Here is an 18552-nt window from a genome sequence, read left to right on the forward strand (position 1 = left end):
GGTTTGTCATTATTGGTAATGGCGTTGTCTAAGTTTTGATCACAAGGGAGAAGCTGAGATAGAGGACTAGATGATGTAAAGAGAGGTCGGAAAGACTTAAGGATTACCTCTAGAGATATTGAAATCACCACAAACTAATACGGTAGTGTTGAAGAGAGTGGGCATTGAGCCAGAAGTTAAATCATTCGGAATGATGGGGAATACCGTGCAGTTTTTAATGAGGTCGAGTGGAGAGAATGCAGGAGAAAGATGCAGTAACTGGCTTTCATAAAGATAACAGATTTGGAAACCGTATGGGGTCAGTTCTACTTGGCCCTATAGAGTCACTGTGAGTGAGAATCAACTCAGCAGCAGTGGGTTTGGTTTTGGTTTTTAGTGCAGAGAAAAAGTACAGCCAGGATGTTCCTTAGAAGCGAAGATGGTGAGACTTCATCTTGCTTACTTTGGATGTGTTATCAGCAGGGACAATCCCTGGAGAAGGATGAGCTTGGTAAAGTAGGTCAGTGTAAAAGAGGAAGACCCTCAATGAGATAGATTGACACAATGGCTTCAACAATGGGCTCAAACATACTATTGTAAGGATGGCAGAGGATAAAGCAACTTTTCCTTCTGTTATTCATAGGGTCACTATGAGTCGGAACCTACTTGACAACACCTAACAACAATAGTGGAGAGTACTATCTGATGAAAAGGGGGTGGGGAGAATAGGAGAAGATGGGGCAAGGAAGCCCCAGGAGAACATCTGTCACACCTGAAGTGACATGAGGGTTGCTGGGGAAAAATAGCCACCATTTGAAGTAGCCACAGGGGAGAGGAAGCAGTGTTCCTGGGGAAGAGCCAGGATTCAGCTAGAACAAGAAGGTGAAAGATATGTTCAGAAGTAAAGTTGAGGATTTAAGAAATTTTGATGATGGAATTTTTTAGGAATTTTTCTCAAAAGGTAAACAGGAAATATTTGCTATGTATATCTTTTTACAGAACAAAATAATATTTAGGATTTTAATTGAATATATTTGAGTATAAAATACTGTCACTATTTTTATATTGGTAAAATCTGATGTTTGCCTTTTACACATGGCAATTTAAGATGGCTTTTTGACTTATTGGAAACCCTGGTGGCAAAGTGGTTCAAAGCTACGACTGCTCACCAAAATGTTGGCAGTTTGAATCCACCAGGCACTCCTTTGAAACCCTACTCTGTCCTGTAGGGTCACTATAGTTGCAATGGACTCGATGGCAGCAGGTTTGGTTTGGTTATGATTTATTAAAAAGTAATTTTAAACACTAGAAGTTTTTTTATGTTCTTTCCATTAATTTAATTAAATTGATACCAGTACCATACTAAGCCAAAATGTTTAAAATATATTCACTTTTAAAATTATAGTGACAAAAATAAAAAGGTCAACACTTTAATTGCTGTCCTTGGCTCTGTACTTAAATGCGACAATGATTACATGTTTGATGAGAAAATAATCCACAGATACATTCTGTCATTTGCAGGCCGGATTTTGGATAATAGCACAAAAGACCTGAAATTTGTATTCACTAACCTAACGCCGTTTACAATGTATGATGTGTATGTAGCGGCTGAAACCAGTGTGGGGATTGGACCCAAGTCAAACCTTTCAATATTCACTCCTCCAGATGGTAAGAACATCTTTAGAGAGTCAATGGAATATTTTTGTTATGCTTACGAATTTTGTTAAATTGGTTAAACATTTGAAGCAACATGGTTTGTATTTACTAATGTTGTTATTGTTATTATTTTACCAAATTACTACCTAATTTATTCTGAATTTGTATTTCCCAGAATAATCCCATAGCATGCTTCATAATAAAAGGGATCCAAGAGCAAGGAAAATTAGGAAACCCTGCTTACAATACCAGCCTGTTAGAAATTCACAATGAATATTAGCAAAAGCTCAAGAAGTCTTAAGTAAACACATTTAACCTTGTTTAACATTGTTTAGCCCACAATGTTTAATGTAGAAATTTTGTCTAGAACTAGTGTTCAGAGGAATCCATATATTCCCAATGGCTATAATAAGCAAGCAAGGATTCTTGGAGAATGCATTATGCCAGGTTAGCAGCATTTACTGAAATTAGTAAAACAATATTTCTTCTGAAGAAACTTTTTTTTTCTCTAAACATTAAATACTGTTTAGATGAACTGTGGTGATTTAAAAAAAAAAAGTTACCATATTATTTCACAATATATTCTCCTGGCAAACACCAAACTTTCTAAGTATCTTTATTGTAATTTTTGAGAAGAATACAATAAATTCTTACAACACATAAACATTTGCAAAAGTTTCCAGATTTTGGTTGTGTGGTAGCTGGCATAGAGTAACTAGCAACTTACAGAGAGAGAGAAACACAGCCTTAAAGACTGAGCATACATTCATTGGAGCAATTATTCAATTATTTGACCATTAGAGGGCAGCATCTATTAGGCAATTGTGTGCTTCTCCCCCTTAAAGAACCGTTAGTTTTTGAAAGAATGTGATAATATTTTGCTGTTGAAAGAATTTGAAAATTGTTTGAATCTATTACAGAAGAAAATCCTAAATGTATGTAGTTTCAGTACACAGATTGAGAAAGAGATGCATACTCATAAGCAAAATGTTGTAATTTTTCATAAAATTATACCGTGTGTGTGTCAGGAAACTCAGCTTTGTGTGACTTCCCATAAGATATTAAATTTTCCTCTCATCTCCACATGCAAACTACTCTTAAGCATTTCCAAGAAAGCTACACAGATTTATGGAGGCTATCAAACAGAGCAGAGGGATTTGGCCATTATTAGACTGGAGCTCTTGATTTTGGTCTTAATAGCAATATCTCTACCAACCGAATTCATCAATCATGTTCTATTCTTATGTTACACAATTAAGTACACTCCTAGTTTTTGCTTTTTTTCAAGTAAAGCCTATTTTTCGTGCTTTTTAACTGGATCCACAATTTAAGATTATTACTTTATTATCATTGTCTTTGACCTACAGAATTTGACAAAAAAAAGGGAAATGGATAACACATTGCCAAGAGAGCAGAGCTAAAGAACTAGCCATGCTATTTACTTTGGGTCTTATTTTAAAAACTCATTTTCTTTTCTTTATTTCTGTTTCTCAATTCACAAAAATAGCAAGTACAGTTTTAAGGACACAGTTCCATATATATCCCATGGGTTATTTTTCACACCAAGTAATTTTAAATAGATGGCTTCATTGGCTCTGTATAAAAAGCAATTAATCCTTCATTCCATCCTACTCCCTCCCTAAGCTACTCATCATAAAGGCCATATTCAGGTGACTTCCAGAGGAGTCCCCATGGGCAGCAGGTGGGCTCTACTAAGGGCAGGAATGGCAGGGTTCTTACCTGCACATGTTGGCTTCCTTCAGTGGAGTTCTCTGGGGATAGTTCAGCCACAGGAGGTGCTTTGATGGAATGTTCTGGCGAATGTAGTAAATGCGAATGTAGTAAATGCAGCTTTTCATTTATGACAACACTCGTTAATTCTAGCTCCATGAATTAAAAATTTGCAATAAAGGAATCTTCAGACTTGTGAGAACAATGTAGTAATTCATTAAAACTATTTTCAATTATAAATTGATATCTTAAATTTAGGTTGTTCTTTTTCATTTATTAATACCATAGGGTTCTTAGTGTTTCAATTAAGGTTACTGAATTTATTTCCTTCTCTGTAACTTTAAAAGTAGTCTACAGTCTATTTAAAAATTCAGACTAGCTTGATTCTTGTTAATTAGTACCTTCAAAAACAACTGAGGTTTCTAGAAAAATGTTGAATTGACCTATTAGAGGTGGTAGCTGTGCATGAGATGCACTGGCCGGTAGTCCAACCTGAGTCTCCCTCATGGGATATCCAGCCTGAGTCTCCCTTATGGAAGGAGGACATTCTACCAGTGAACCACCAATGCCCTCTTTTGCATTATAGTGGGGTTGATTTCATCAACACTTTGCTTGGTTCAGTGGTAGAATTCTTGCCTTCTGTGGGGAGATCCTGGTTTGAAACCTGGTCAGTACACCTCACGGGGAGCCTCCACCCTTCTGTCATTGTAGGCTTGTGCATCGCTATGATGCTGAGCAGATTTCAGTAGAGCTTCCAGACTAAGGCAGGCTAGGAAGAAAGAGCTGGTGAGCTGCTTCGGAAAATCAGCCAACGAAAACCCTGTGGATAACTAACAATGGTCCAGTCTGTGGCTGATCATGGGAATGGGTCAGGACCCAGTAGCATTTTATGTACGTGTTCTCCATAAGTAAGAGGCTGACTTGACCTCAGCTAACAAGGTGTTACAGTTGATAGTCTGCTGTTAATCATTAAAAAATAGAACAAATAAGATAAAATAAACATCATTTTTGTTATAGCATTTCTACATATTTCATAAAGTTCTTACATATATACTTGAATATTTTGATGAGTTGATTTATACATAGACATGAAAAACAGGTTATTTTGAGAAAAATTAATCATATAATAATCTCCAATGTTACAAAATATCAGAGTTGCCTCTTTCATAATCAGACAACGCTGATGAATATAACATTTAAAAAAAAAATACCATTGCCATCGAGTCTATTCCGACTCCTAGCTACCCTACAGGACAGAGCAGAACTGCCTCATAGGGTTTCTAAGGAGCAGCTGGTAGATTCAAGCTGCCGACCTTTTGGTTAACAGCTGAACTCTTAACCACTGTGCCACCAAGGCTCCAAATTTAACATAGGAAATGGCATTTTTTTAATATTTCTATGGGAGTAAAATAAAATGTTTAAAAAATGTTGCTTCAATGTCCCCTAATAAACTTTTCTGTCACCACCTTAAAAGGAGGGTAGCAATATGATTTCTTAAAAGCAAACACATATTGAAATCCACATTTACTCCCCCCCATAAATAGACTAGGAAAGAGAAGACTTTTGTCCTCAGTGATTTCAACTGGTTAGTTCCTACATGTGTTCCTACAGTAAGATCTTTGTAGGAAAATTGAGAGGCTGCCAGCTTTGTGTTCTTCAGGATTATCACGGGCTTTTATTTTATTTCCTTTTTTTATTGTACTTTAGATGAAGGTTTACAGAACAAACTAGCTTCTCATTACACAGTTAGTACACATATTGTTTTGTGATATTGGTTAACAACCCCATGACATGTCAACACTCTCCTTTTTCAGCTTTGGGGTCCCTATTACCAGCTTTCCTGTCCCTTCCTGCTTTCCAGTCCTTGCACCTGGGCTGGTGTGCCCCTGTAGTCTCATTTTGTTTTAGGGGCCTGTCCGATGGCACTGGGTTTTTTTTTTTAGTCTTTGGCTAAAGGATGAACCTCAAGAGTGACTTCATTACTGAGCTAAAAGGGTATCTGGGGGCTGTACTATCAGGGTTTCTCCAGTCTCTGTCAGGCCAGTAAGTCTGGTCTTTTTTTGTGGGTTACAATTTTGTTTTACATTTTTCTCCAATTTTTTTTCTGTCTGGGACCCTCTATTGTGAACTCTGTCAGAGCAGTTGGTGATGGTAGCTGGGCACCATCTATTGTACTGGACTCAGTCTAGTGGAGGCTGTGGTAGTTGTGGTCCATCAAGGGCTTTTGTTTTTAATATATATTTTCAAAATGCAATTCTAATGGAGATTTAATTTGCTAGATAATGGCAAAATTTACTTAATGTATTTTCTTTATCCCAATGCCATTTGTGTCTATTTTATTTCTTCTAATAATTTTTCATTTGAAAAAGTCAAACTGTTCGGATTTATTTATTTTTTTTTTGGTTATGTGTCTACTCTGTTTATAATTTATTAGTAAAATTTATAAATGTATTGACTTGAGAATGATTCTTATTCTTGTGGACAACACCTTCAGAATTGATGCTGAACCATGAATAATTGCCCTGTATGTTTGATGTTCTTTAGTTAATTTTGTATCAATATTAAAGGAGTTTGATATAATCCACACTTTTCTGGTTTCCCTGAAAGAATTTGTGCTGTAACCAGATCAAGTATCTTTCTAAGATAAGATACAGTGCGGTCTACTCCATTTCCTTTATCCCCTAAGCTTTTTCTTCTTTCATAGAAAAAAAAAAAGATAGGTTTACAGTTATTATTCTTATAAAAGTTTGGGGTATGTTTTTAGGGAAATAATCTTTACTTGTAATTTTAGGCATTCGTGTCATGGGGCAATATTAATTGTTTACTGAAAAAAAGTCTTACAAATTAAGATAAAGTAACAGTGTCTGCTACTACTTTCAGGTTTGGCTAGCAAAATAAGAGACAGTAAAGTAGATTTTTTCTGGTTTACTGGGTGATTTTTGGTATCCTACTACATTAATATGTTACATTAAACTGAGCTGACCATTTCACTTATTTCCAATAGGCAGTGTTTAAACCCAAAGCAGTATTTAGTTGCTTGATTAATGTGATCAGTGTAGTCATTAAATTGTCTTCTTCAGTTGAGAGTCTATATCAGTCAAAATAAATGGAAAAATGCCAGATCTCTTCTATGATTTATATTCTGTATTACCAACTAAGCCTTTGTCAAGACCAAACCCATTGCCACTGAGTTGATTTTGACTCATAGCAATCCTGTAGGACAGAGTAGAATTGTCCCATAGGGTTTCCAAGGAGTGGCTGGTGGATTTGAACTGCTGAACTTTTGGTTAGCAGCCGAGCTCTTAACCACTGTGCCACCAGGGCTTCATTTGTCTACACCACCAGGGTTTCCTTTGTCTACATAGTGACCCCTGAATAAAATTTAAAAGAAAGGTGGAATAGGCTTACTATTTCAATGGCATTGCTATTTTCATACTACACAGTTAATTGGAAAGTTTTTTTCTCCTCCCTTGAAAAATGTATATTGCTAAATATGATGTTAGAAATATAAGCTCTGGTGGGACATTTTAATGAAAAGAAGCTTTATGAGAGATGACTCATGCAAAAAGGTTTATCTGTCTTATTCCTTACTCTATCATCTGTACTTAGAAGAGTGACCTTATGATAGGTACTCAATCTGTTGAATGATGAATGAATGAATGAATCAGTGACTGTTACGTTGTCATGGATTGAATTGTGTCCCCCAAAAGTATCTGTCAACTTGGCTAGGTCATGATTCCCAGTATTGTGTGATTGTCTACCATTCTGACATCTAATGTGATTTTCCTATGTGTTGTAAATCCTATCTCTATGAAATTGATGAGATGGGATTAGCGGCAGTTATATTAATGAGGCAGGACTCAATCTACAAGATTGGATTGCATTTTGAGCCACTCTCTTTTGAGATATAAAAGAAAGAAGCTAGCAGAGATGACATGGGGATCTCATACTACTAAGAAAGAAGCACCAGGAGCAGAGCACGTCCTTTGGACCTGTGGTCCCAGCGATGAGAAACTCCTTGACCAGGGGAAGATTGATGAGAAGGACCTTCCCCCAGACCCAACAATGAGAGGGAAAGCCTTTCTCTGGAGCTGGCACCCTGAATTTGAACTTCTAGCCTTCTAGACTGTGAGAGAATTAACTTCTCTTTGCTAAAGCCTTCCACTTGTGGTATTTCTGTTATAGCAGCACTAGATGACTGAGACAGAGGTCCTAGGCTGGAGCTCCCCCTCTTGCCTTCAAAGATCAAACTGTATTTTCTTTCAGTAAAGGACATCTGCAGGGAGATCAATCTAAAGAGTTGTCCTTTTACATAGAGATAAATGGAAATGTTTTTAGAAAATCATTTTAAAGAATTAGCAAATTATAGTTCTGTTCATGCTCTGTTTACCTCCTAGTTTTGAGCACAGGTTTTGCCCATTCTAGATACTGAAATCTGCATTGCAATAATCAAATAATGTGCTCTCGAAACCCCGCTCTGCTGTGGCTGCCCCCCTTCGTTCACTGTCCTTGCAAGCCATGGTCTCTAACTGCTGTTTGTATTTGGTGCCAGATCTTTGCACATGCACAGGCCAGGATCTTGGCACATGTGCAGATCTGGAGAATGTTGTCCTTAACTGACTTCAGACCTGAGCGTCACCAGAGGGGAAGATATTCTCCAGTACACAGCACCATCCAAGCCCCTTTGTAAAGCGAGAAGTCCCACAACTTGGACTTCCTATGAAAAGTGACTCAGCATGACTTAGCATCTGGATCTCCAAATTTGGGCATGGAAAGGCTCAGGGTATAGGGTTTCAGGTGCCAATCCCTGCCCCCTGGGGACTCGAGGACATAAAAGGTCCCTGATCCCCTTGGGCAGGGGGCGTGTGGTCTCTTGGCTGCTAGGCTCCACGTTGCTACTTGTCTGCACGGAAAATAAATTGCCACTTTCTGTTTCCCTTGCAATTGGCCTCCGCCTTATTTTGATCAGCTAGTAGGACAGGAAAATAACTCGAAGAATTCGGTTACACTCTCAGGCTAGAATGATTTCTTCATCTAGGCCTTAACTATTCGACAATAATTTATGACTATTTGTACTGTTACAATATCTAGGAGACTTATTTACTGGTACCATTATGGAGACAAAGAAAAACAAATTTATCCATTCACTGAAAACTCCATACAATTTACTATATGGTAACTATACGATTAACTTAAGCTTAATTACGTTCACTAACTATAAATAATATTTGTTGGAGTTGTGGCATTGATTTTCAATTTCTTTCTGTTGTCTTAAGAGACACCTCTAGTGTCTTTATCTTTTAACTGAAATTTGCTAATACTATACCACTGCCAAACATCTCAATTTAGGGAAATAAATTTAATGTTATCTCACTTTGATCATAAGAGGCAATATTTTTATGTCACATTCTCTACTCTTTCTTCAATCTACATTTTGTAAATTTTCCTGAACTGTTTTTTCCTCACATTAACTTTGTATTGTGGTAGACAGATGTATCCATTTTATAGATGAAGAAACTGAGGATTGGAGAGATAAATTGGCTATCATAATCACACATTTAACTACCAAAAAAAAAAAAGTGGACAAAAGTCCAGGAAATGTTTATTCTTGATCCATTATTCCTGTGGCACTGGGAGGTTTTCTAGAAGTCAGTCTTGGTGACTTTATAACTAGAACTTGCTTTAAGTACTCAATGCTTTATTTTAAACTGATTGTTAGTTTATCCTTGTTTTTCTTTTCTGCTGTAAAGAGTGAGCACACCTGAAGTTTGAGATTCACAGGATTAATTTGAAAGTCAGCAGACAAGTTCAATCAACTCTTCAAATAATTTCATTTAATAAATTAGGAGATGGTCTAATTGAATATAGCAACTACATTCCAAAGTCTTCTGGAAAATTTTTGCTTGATATGCTCTAATTTTTATGAAGCTTTAATGGTTTCAACTGAGCATTAATCATCCAAAAATAGGCAGCTTCCCTGGGAAGTTATTTTTATTAATTAATTTGTTCTGAACAAGAACTTTGGAACCATGCTGTGACATTTTAATTTGCAGATATTATTCCAGGTTGTACTATTCTTTATTTGAGTTTTTGAGAAAGATGCATAGAAATTCATTTTAAATGTCTTTGTATTGAAACAATGTTATACCATATTAATTTTTAATAAATTAGGAAATTGTTTTAATCTATTTTTAATAGAGTTTTTTACATATCTTAAATCATGAGCTAAGAATTTAGGGAATTTTTAAAATTTTACCTTCCTCTCTTATTCTTTTTTTAGTTCCAGGAGCAATATTTGATTTACAACTTGCAGAAGTAGAAGCTACACAAATAAGAATTACTTGGAAGAAACCGCGACAGCCAAATGGAATCATTAACCAATACCGAGTGGAAGTGCTGGTTTCAGAAACAGGAGTAATTTTGGAAAATACTTTGCTCACAGGAGTAGATGAGGTACTACACTTTTCATTTCACATCTTAGTGAGCCCTTTCTGCATGGTTCTGGCATTGATAACTTGGAAGCTTTGCCAGCACTCAAACACAAAATCTTTGACAAGTTTCAAAGTACAAAGTGAAGTAAGTTTGGGTGATGCTAAATTGTATTTCATTCTAAGACATGTATCATTAGTTAAGTGCTATTATTCTTTTTAGCATATGAAAAATGTTAATTGAGCCATCAAGCAGGTATCTCTGAGTTGGAATAGACTCTGTGGGCAATGGGTTTGGTTTTTGGTTTAAAAGTACCTCCATAAGTGAATATTATTATGGTAATTTAGTTAATGAATTGTTTGGAAACCTTGCTATGATTTAAGTACTCCTTCCAAGGCTGTGCTTGCAATTTGGAACAGTTGCTAATGAAAGGCACAGTGATTTTAGAAGCTGTTACTGATAAATGGTTATGTCCTATTTGGTTTTGGGAAGCTAAATTTCTCAGAGCTGCCTCGTTAAAAAAAGACTACCTTTGATTAAATAAATCATTTAACTAAATAAAAGAGATTTAAGCCATTTCATAGATTTAACATAAGAAAATCTGGATCCTTTGGCAACGTGTTTGCTTCCATTTGTCCTGTAAGTCTCATTTTTTTCCCTCCCTTTGTTTCTGACAGGACATGCAGGCAGCACTGATTTCTCTTCACTGTCATCATTGGCCTTACCTAGCCAGCTATTCACTCGTGAGGGCCCTCTAAGCCTCTAGGCTAGTCATATCCAGATATTGTCTTCTCTCTGGGGCACAGAAAGAATAAACATACCTAGGAACAGTGCAGCAATCACTGAGCCTTGGAGATGCCACCTGATGCTGACTGGGTTCCACTGTTTTGGTTCAGAGATGTTGCTGTTTCTAGCTGTGCTCTTATTCTTCCCTCCCTGCCACATAGACTGTCCACTGTATTTCCAGTACCAGTCTTCTTCTTTCTATGGCAACCACTTGCAAGTTGGCCTTTCCATGTGCTCAGTGCACGCTGGCTACCCAGAATTTATCCCCTCAAATTGTTCACCATCTCCAGCCCTGGGTTAAATTATAATCCTATGTTAACTTCTTTTGTTTGTACAAAAGATGTTGAGTTATGCTTTCTTTGATACTTTAGTTGACAATTCACGCAAAAGGTAAAGGCTTAACCCTCTGTTCCTGCTGAAAAAAAAGCGGTCTTAAATTAGAAAGCTGTCCTTTTTAGGACTGGAGATATGTCTTCCAGTTCTGCTAATGATGTCCAGTGAAGGGCCAGTCACACCTGTTTCTCTCTTTAAGCCGAGTGGTTCTAGAAACACTTCCTTAAGATTCAACCCGTCTATGAGGTCTGCAATACTTGTGACATAGTAGAAAGAGCATGAGCTTTGGAGCCACACAAATCTGTATTTAAATCCCAACTTGGTCGCTTACTAGGCTGTATAGCAGGGCCTTTAAGAGTGTGGACCCAGGAGACAGAATGCTTGGGTTTAAACCCCATTTTACCACTACTGACTGTATAACCTTGGGAAAATTAGCCTGATCGCTCTGAAACTCAGCTTCCTTTTTTGTAAGATGGGGGATTTAACAGTAGCAAAGGGTTGATAATGAGGATTTAATGAGCCAGTGGCTACAAAACTCTTATAATGTCACGCTAAATATTTTTGAACTGTTCTGATTATCAATCATTGTGTTGGGCCTTTAGCCCTAGTGAGCTCTCATTGAAGTTTCTTTATCCTCTTTCAATAAAATGAGACATTATACTTCTCTTTATCTCTGTAATGGTATCTTTTTTCATTAGATCAGATTAATTTCTAATATTTCTGCTTCCCCTTGAGTTCATCTTTCAGGAAGATGATGTGGGGAAACAGAAAATGGGAGAGGCTCAAAATCTAAATGAACCTGGGCCTCGAGGCTGGTTTTGCCATGTTCTGGCTCAATGATCTCGGATAGGTCAATTTTTAGAAATTTGGTGCTCTCATTTTTATTATTATTGTTGTTATCTGCCGTCAAATCGATTCCGATTTGTGATGACCCCATGTGTGCAGAGTAGAACTCTTTTCTCTCTATATAGGGTGTTCAAGGCTATAACCTTACAGCACCAGATTGCCAGGCCTGTCTTCCAAGGTACCTCTGTGTGGGTTAAAACCACCAACCTTTAGGCTAATAGTTAGGCACTTAACCATTTGCACCACCCAGGGACTCCTCTCATTTTTATAATGGAGCTTACATATCCATCTGTCTTAGTGATCCAATACTGTTATAACAGAAATACCACAAGTGGATGGCTTAACAAAGAGAAATTTATTTCCTCACAGTTTAGAAGGCTAGAAATCCAAATTCAGGACGTCAGCTCCAGGGGAAGGTTTTCTCTGTCAGCTCTGGAGGAAGGTCCTTGCCATCACTCTTCCCCTGAACTAGGAGCTTCTCTGCATAGAAGCCCCGGGTCCAAAGGATGCACTCTGCTTCCAGCATGGCTTTCTTGATGGTATGAGGTCCCCAACTCTCTGCTTGCTTCCCTTTCCTTTTATCTCTTATAAGATAAAAGATAGTGCAGGCCACACCCTAGGGAAACTCTCTTTATATTGGATAAGTGATGTGACCTGGGTAAGGGTGTTACAATCCCACCCGAATCCTCTTTAACATAAAATTGCAATCACATAATGGAGGACAACCACACAATACTGGGAATCATGGCCTAACCAAGTTGATACATACTTTTGGGGGACACAGTTCAATACGTGACACCATCTTATATGGTGGGGAGTAAATGAGATAACATATAAAACACCTATCCCTTTCCTTGACCTTGGCATACCTTTTAGGATAAAATTTTTTCTCCTTCCATTCACACCTAAACTTTTCAAAGAGTAGCCTTCACTCCCTATCTCAAAGACTCTTTAAATCTTTGAAATGTTGTCAGAAGTCACCAGTGACTTCACAAGCATCAAATACAGTGATTATATATTTTTAGCCATCCTCATCTTCTTTATATCCCCCCAAATCTATTCTTCTGCTCCTCTCATTCCAGCTTTTGGCACAATGGGCTGTTTTATTCATTCCTTCCTATTTTCTCTGCTTTCAGACACTATGACTTTGTAATACTTTGCCATACTCTTATGATCTCGCAGTTTCAGTTGTTGCTTTCTGTTTGCATGACTCTTGATTTGCCTTCAATTCTCATCTTTCTCTCTGTTACTGTGGATTCTCAACAACATACATTTGCTGGAAGATTCTTCTAGGGCTTATCACATCTAAATTCATGTTGCCCCGTAAAAACAAAACAAAACAAAACAAAACAAAACAAAAATCTTCCTTAAGATACCAAGGCCTGGTTCATGACAGGAGGGAGAAAGTGAAATTGGGATGATGAATAGACATTAGAGATATTGGGACAATGATGGTGACCTGTGAAGGTCCCTACAGGGCATACAAGAAGGTGGTCTGTCCAGGCAATTAATAGTTTCAGTGTATCAAGAACAGAGCCTGAAGAGAGGCTAAACTTGAAGCCTAGGTACCAAGTAACAGGTTTAGCATTCCTAATCCCCTAGACTGAGCATACTGCAGATCTCTGACCTGAGTGTGGTTGAATCTAAAAGTCAATCTCTAACCAACAGTGGCTTGGAAACCTTGGAGTCACTTCTGACTCTTGATTCTACTTAGCACTCAATAGCCACTTAATGACGTTGGTTTCTACCTACACAGTCAACCTACATACACCTGTATTCCATTGCTGCTACCCCTGCCCAAGCTCAGGGTTGCATAATCTCTTGCCTGGACTAGTGTTGTTATTTCAGAGAATTGGTTTTCTATTGCTGTGCAACAAATCGCCACAAACTTGGCACTTAAAATGGCCCACATTTATTATCTCACAGTTTCTGTGTGCCAGGGGCCCATCTTAGATGGGCTGTCTCTTTAGAGTCTCATAAGGCTGCAATCCAGGTTCCAGGTGAACTCTGTGCTTATGTGGAGTCTTGACTGGAAGAATCACTTTCAGACTCACCCAAGTTTGTGGCAGAATTCATTTCCTTGTGGCTGGAGAACAAGGGCCCTGGTTTCTGCTGGCTGTTGGAACCTCCTGTTCCTCTAGGCTTCCCACAGTTTCTTCCCACATGGGCTTTCCCAGTATGGCCATTACTTCAACAAGTAGGTAAGGAAAGCTCTAGTCTATAGAATGTAATGTACCACGGGAGTAACATCCCATCGCCTTTGCCTTTTTCTGTTGACTAGAAGCAAGTCACAGGTTCTCTCACATCAAGGAGAGGGGATTACATAAAAGTGTGAACACCAGGTGATAATGGAAGACCACCTTAGTGGCTGCTCACCACTCTTTCCCAGTATACTATTTCATATTTCACCCATGTATAAGAATAATTCTTCTAAGTTTATCATTTAATTATAAAAGTAGCCTAACATAAATTGAAAATAGATGGGGTAAGGTGTGTATGTATCTGTGTAAGTAATCTAATGCCCACTATCATAGCAGAAAGCCAGTAGATACTGCATAAAATGAGTGGGTCAAAACAAAGCAGTGTGAGTATATTATTTAGTGATTTAGAAGTAAACACCATAAGTGGTAAACCCAGAAGTATTGCTTTGGGGAGTAAAATTAGGAGCAAGGGAAATTTGCATAGGGAATGTTATATTCATGGTAAATCCTTTATCTTTCTTTTTTGTTTTGTAGCCGTGTGCATATATTTATGATGATGATGAAACTTAAGAATATTAAAATACAAAAAAATAAATAAAAATTATTTATTTATTTATATATTAAAATATAATCATCCTATATTATGCTTGATCTGATCACTACTGTATTGAAATTTTTTTCAATGGCCCTTCATTATCTACGAAGCCTTGGTGGCATGGTGGTTAAGAGCTTGGATGCTAACCAAAAGGTCAGCAGTTCGAATCCACTATCCTCTCCTTGGAAATCCTATAGGGCAATTCTACTCTGTCCTATAGGGTCACTATGAGTAGGAACTGACTTGATGGCAACGGGTTATGGGTTTACATTATCTACAATTTACAGTCAAAATTCCTTTCATTATTGATCCTCTGTCATCTGACCTTAGCTTTAGATTATTTCCTATAAAATTTATCTCTTTTTAGAGAAAAATTTCGTTCCTTGGTGCTTGTGTAAGAGTAAAATAAAATACTGAATAAATATGTCTATAAATTAATCCCATCAGTAGTGGTAAGAGTGTTAACTAAATAAGTGAATAGATTCAAATTATGAAAACTTACTCTAAAAGATATATATTCTTATAAACTTTAATAATTATTTCACTAGACTATAAAATTTCTGATAGGCCTTTCTGTTTTATCTATATCTATTGTTCCTTGATAAACAGGGACTATATAGACAAGATAAAATATGTACTTTTAATATTCAAACAAATATTTTAAAAAGATATCAGAACATTGAATCTCAGAATTGAAGATTTTTATTTGAACTTCCTAATTTGTACATGCATCTCATTTATAACATTCCTAATAAACAGTTGGAATATGAGCCTGTGCTAAAATATTTAGCCATATCCAATAATGGGATATCCACTATCACAAAAACAGCTCATATTTTATAAATTTTAAAACATTCTTCTTTATGGTCACATGAGCATATATTTATTAAGTAACTGTGACATTCCAGGCATTCTGTTAGGCGTAGAAAATACAAAGATGAGTAAGGAAACTACCCTGTCCTTTAACTCTACTGAATTGCAATATTTGTCCTCTAAATTTTATGTTTGTCCCTTCTCTCCCCTAGAGACCCATACAGTAGATTATAGTAGCTAGCAATGTGGGATTTGGAACCAGAAAAAATATGTTGCAATTCTACTCCTGCTATCACTAGTTTTGTGAACTGAACAGTTGATTTGCCTATCTTTACTGTAAAATGGAGCTGATAGTATCTATCCCTTTGGGCTGTAATGAAATGAGATAATATGGATAATACAGTGTTTAGCACTGTATCTGACACATGATAGCTTAAAATGTTAGTACTTGCAGTTATAATACACAACTATTTAACTTCTATTTATCATTTGATGACAGTAGCCCAGGTTTCCCTAAGGCTTAACATCCTCAATTTCACATCAGTCATGGTTCCCAGGTCCTTTATATTACTGATTGCTGTCCTGTGTGTATTTTCCAGTTTGGCCATGATCCTCTTACTCAGCTAAACAACGTATTCCATACATAGTTTGACCAGAGCCAAATTAAGCAGAATTATTTTCTCCCTTGGTGTGAATTTCTACTTTTATCCATGCAGTCAAAGAATAAAAATTAATTTCTTTGGGAACCTCATTCTACTGAGACTAAAGTCCGAAAAGCCCTAAAGTCATCTCTGTAATGAACTGCTAACACTCAGATATTTCCCTGTACTTGTTTGTTCTTCTGTTAAGAACGTGGGGCATTTTTCCCTAACACACTCCATCTTGCTGTCTAGTATCACAAACATCTGATATTCTTACAGATACATCTTTTCATCTAACATATATCTCAGATATGTCAGTATTTGTCATTGGCAAACTTGAGAAGTAAGCCAGCTAAGTGCTTGGCTAATTGCTGTGGAGTTAGGCTGAGAACAGGACCTGAGAGTAGTTTGGGAATGCATTGGGATATGCTTTGTTGAGCATACAAAACATAAACAGAATCACACCGTAAGGATTTGTCACCCAAATGATGTGTAGAATGAGACAGTATCCGTTAAGAGGTTTCCAACCACATAGTAACTGTGTTTGTTTTTATCACTACTTGATAACAGTTAGCCTTAACTACGTAATACTTTATAATAAAATATAGAGTGTTTCTCAGAAATAAGTCAAACTTTTCATTAATTTAACTCCATAGACTTTTAGTGAGTCTAAATTGATAAATTCTTTAAAAAAAAAAGTAAAATCATATTAGATATAATGAAGATTATTACATGTAAAATCAAGTTTATTCAGGTGTGTTAAGAATACACCTCTACAAACTTCTAATTCTTTCACTTCTAAATTCCAAGGATTCCTGGGTAGCATATGAGAAAGAAGTCTTTCATGTTGATGAATTGTGACATTCCCTAATGGTTCTCAGTTGGTAAAGATTTTGCCCCCAGGAGACATTTGGCAATCTCTGGAGACATTTCTGGAGTCCTGGTGGTACAGTGGTTAAGAGTTCGAATGCTAGCCAAAAGGTCAGCAGTCTGAATCCACCAGCTGCTCTTTGGGAACTTTATGGTGCAGTTTTACTCTATCCTATAGGGTCGCTATGAGTCAGAATCGACTCGATGGCAACAGGTTGGGTTTTATTTATTTTTTTAAGAGACATTTCTAGTTGTCAGGACTGGAGGGATGCTACTAGTTTCTGGTGGGTAGGGAACAGAGGTGCTGCTAAACATCCTACAATATCCAGAATAGCCCCATACAACAGAAAATTATCCATTCTAGAGTGTCAGTAGTGATGATGGTGGGCACTCTGGACATAGTGAATGAGTCCAAAACTTTTAGAACTTATAATGGACCTTTTTTTCTCCTTCTATTTCCTCCATTTCCACTACTGCTTCTTTCTGCTCCTTCCCAGTACTCTGTTAACTTCTCTTTCTTAACATTTTTGCTTCTAAAATTATTTATTTTTAGTCCTTTGAAATATCTAATATCATCTAATGCCATTTATAAAGAAGTAAAGCATGAGACTAGTCACATCATGGCACACTTGGTAATAGTTACATTCTGGATTGCTATGAAATAAAAGTTGGAATCACTATCTTGTTATGAAGGGTCTTTCCAGTGAATACCAGAATTTGTGAGAAATTTGGAGACTCGAAAGTATTCAGGTCAATTTTAGGTTGAAATGACAGTTTGTCAACAGTGATGTGTAACTAAGTTAATTGATGGAATGCTATGGCTTCTCAATAATTTATCTAACATGGGGTAGAAAATGTGGAGAGATTTAATGCAAAAATCATAGTTCATGGGGAAATTCTTTGTACTACCTCATTCTACCTTCAGTAGGGTTTGTACACAGTAGATCCTCAAAGGGTGACTGATTGATAGTGGAAACAGCTGTGTTGTACAGGCATAAAATATTGACTGGAATACCAGAGCATCTCTGAGTTATGTGTTTGTGATTCATGCCCCCTGATTTCCCTGTGGAGGCCGAAGTGGTTGTTGGAAGATGGAAGACCTTTAACTTGTCCGACATAGACATAGGATTCCTTATCCAGAGATTTATTTATTTATTTTTTAATCACGAAGGCTACTAGAGTAGATCTTATAGATGTCTTCCTGCTTTTCACCACAACACTTTTCTGGCTAAAGGCTTTCCAAGATTTAGATAATTTTGTTATGTAAATATCATTGGGTGGACTGGATAGTTTCTTGAATCTTCTTTCTTTTATCTCTCAGAAAAGTTAATATTGAAATGATGTACCTTTTTTGATTGTTAAACTTGAAACCAAACTTGTTGCCCTCCAATTGATTCACAGCAATCCCATAGGACAGAGTAGAACTGCCTCACAGGGTTTCTAAGGAGCATGTGGTGGATTCGAACTGCTGACCTTTGTGGTTAGCAGGTGCACAACCAAGCCTCTGAACTACATGAACTGCCCTAGAATTTATTGTTTCCCTGAGCATTTACTATTTTTCGTGAAAAAACTAAGGGCTTTGATATTAGAAAGAAATAGAAAACCTGTTTTTGGCCCTAGGTGTAAAGACTCAAACACATGTAAAACCCCCCAAAAACCAAACCTGTTGCCA

General features: G+C 37.0%; 1 protein-coding gene across 1 annotated transcript in view; it reads left to right on the forward strand.

Annotated features, from left to right (window-relative positions):
- Window positions 1-18552, forward strand: part of PTPRQ (protein tyrosine phosphatase receptor type Q) — a 253498-nt gene that overhangs the window by 18828 nt on the left and 216118 nt on the right. Inside the window, 2 exon segments of the mRNA XM_049881583.1 lie at window positions 1501-1647; window positions 9647-9819. Coding sequence (XP_049737540.1) covers window positions 1501-1647; window positions 9647-9819 — 320 coding nt within the window.

This window comes from Elephas maximus, chromosome 4, assembly GCF_024166365.1.
Source record: "Elephas maximus indicus isolate mEleMax1 chromosome 4, mEleMax1 primary haplotype, whole genome shotgun sequence".
Taxonomy (NCBI): domain Eukaryota; kingdom Metazoa; phylum Chordata; class Mammalia; order Proboscidea; family Elephantidae; genus Elephas; species Elephas maximus.